Below are 1,677 nucleotides of genomic sequence, written 5' to 3' on the forward strand. Positions count from 1 at the left end.
ACCAGCCGTGTCTCTGATCCCGGTGACTTCTCGAAGACCGACGCCTTCTCAGACACCAGTCTCCTCTCGGCGGTTGACGGCTTGCCTGGGGCCGGCAGCTTCTCGGTCACCCCGGTTCTCTCTGGGGCTGGCTTCCCCGGCCCCAGCGCTCCCTGTGCGCCCAGCCTCGTTTCCAGTGCCGACGCCTTCTCCGGGAGAGGGGACTCGGAGGCTGCGGGCTTCCCCGAGACGCCCTTCAGCCCGCCTCCCGGCTCCCTGGCCGCCAAGCTCTCCTCCTCCCTGGCCCAGGGGCCACGCTGCTCGCGGCTCAGCCTGCGGCGAGGTGGTGCCTCGACCTCCCTCTTGGGCACGAGGGGCTGCTGCTGCACCTGCGCAGACCCCAGGCTGTCCCCTCCTCCTCCTGCCTCCAGCTGCCCCTGGGTGGGGGTCTGCGCAACCTCCACTGCCCGCCGCCTCTGCCTCCGCTCCTGCCGGGTCCTGACGACGGCCTGGACGCCCTCGTTCCCATCTCCAGGGACCGGCGGTGGTGACTCGGGCCCCTCTGCCTCCTCCACGCTTGGCAGTCTGAGCCGGAAGACAGGACGGGGTGACAAACAGAATCAGAGGGTGTCGGGGGGCTGTGACCCGATGTGGATGCCTCCAGGGAGGGGTGAGGAAGCAGAGCCCTGCCCCCGCCTCCCTTAAAGAAGGGTCACTTCCGTCTGCTCTGCACGTCGGGCTTCCAAGGTGTCATCTGGACAAAGCACGCCATGCTTTGCCAAGCAGTTTCTGAACCCCGCCAGGCCCAGGCGTCCCATGCTCAGATCAATCAACAGACGGGGGCGGAGACGCCTTTACCCGTGCGGTCCGTGCTGGGCACTGCAGTCCAAAGGCGTAAATGCATCCCCGCCCTTGGAGCAGAGATCAAGGCCAGAGATACTCCGAGGTTTGTCAAGGTCACACAGCCAACTAGCAGTGAAGCTGGGGACCCGAAGCCTCGGAGGCACCACCGCACTCCTGTCTGTCACGTGTCACGGCCACGGGCCCCTGCGCTGCCTTCTCTGGGGACCCGAGAGGACAAGGGCGGCCTGAGAGGACAGGCCAACGCCCAGCAGAAAGAGGGGCTTTTCTCGTTGGCACCCTGCCCTCCCCTGGACGTGGGAGAAGTCACTGTCTCAGCCCCCGTTTCCAGATCTGCAAACTGGGCTTGTCAGGAGGTGACACGCGCCCCGTGCATGTGCCAGCCCAGCTATCCTGGCTCACAGGGGACATCAGCAAATCACGGGCCCTCCTCTCCCAAACCCAGGGGGCAAGGCCGGCCACCACGTCCGTCCAGGGGAAGGGGCCGTGCAGGATCCGAGTTTGAGAGGCGACCCGGTTCTGAGGGCAGGGTGGGGCCTCAGAGCCCGACGGAGGGGCGGAAACGCCAGCCCTGCCACGTGGGCACGTCATGCCTGCACCCGCCATGGCGCACGGCACCTCTCGCGGGGTGTGGTGAGTGATGCCCATCTGACACCCAGCAAGGTCCTGGCTTGCGGACACGACCCACCGCTGGTAGCGGCTACTGTCCGGAGGGGGATGGGCCCCGGAAGGGGGCGCTGGGGACGTGGGGGACCCCTGCTCAGCCCTCGGCCTCATGCCCCCGGCAGGCCGGCTGCCGCACGTGCTCCGTCGCCCGGGAGTGGGGACGGGGCGCCC

At 67.9% G+C, this 1,677-nt stretch overlaps 1 protein-coding gene across 1 annotated transcript in view; it reads right to left on the minus strand.

Annotated features, from left to right (window-relative positions):
• LAD1 (ladinin 1) overlaps positions 1 to 1,677 on the minus strand; it is a gene marked incomplete at its 3' end in the record, with an annotated part of 8,722 nt that overhangs the window by 3,375 nt on the left and 3,670 nt on the right. Inside the window, 1 exon segment of the mRNA XM_023534771.1 lies at positions 3 to 564. Within this exon segment, the coding sequence (XP_023390539.1) occupies positions 3 to 564 (562 nt within the window).

Source organism: Pteropus vampyrus, unplaced genomic scaffold (genome assembly GCF_000151845.1).
Source record: "Pteropus vampyrus isolate Shadow unplaced genomic scaffold, Pvam_2.0 Scaffold131, whole genome shotgun sequence".
Taxonomy (NCBI): domain Eukaryota; kingdom Metazoa; phylum Chordata; class Mammalia; order Chiroptera; family Pteropodidae; genus Pteropus; species Pteropus vampyrus.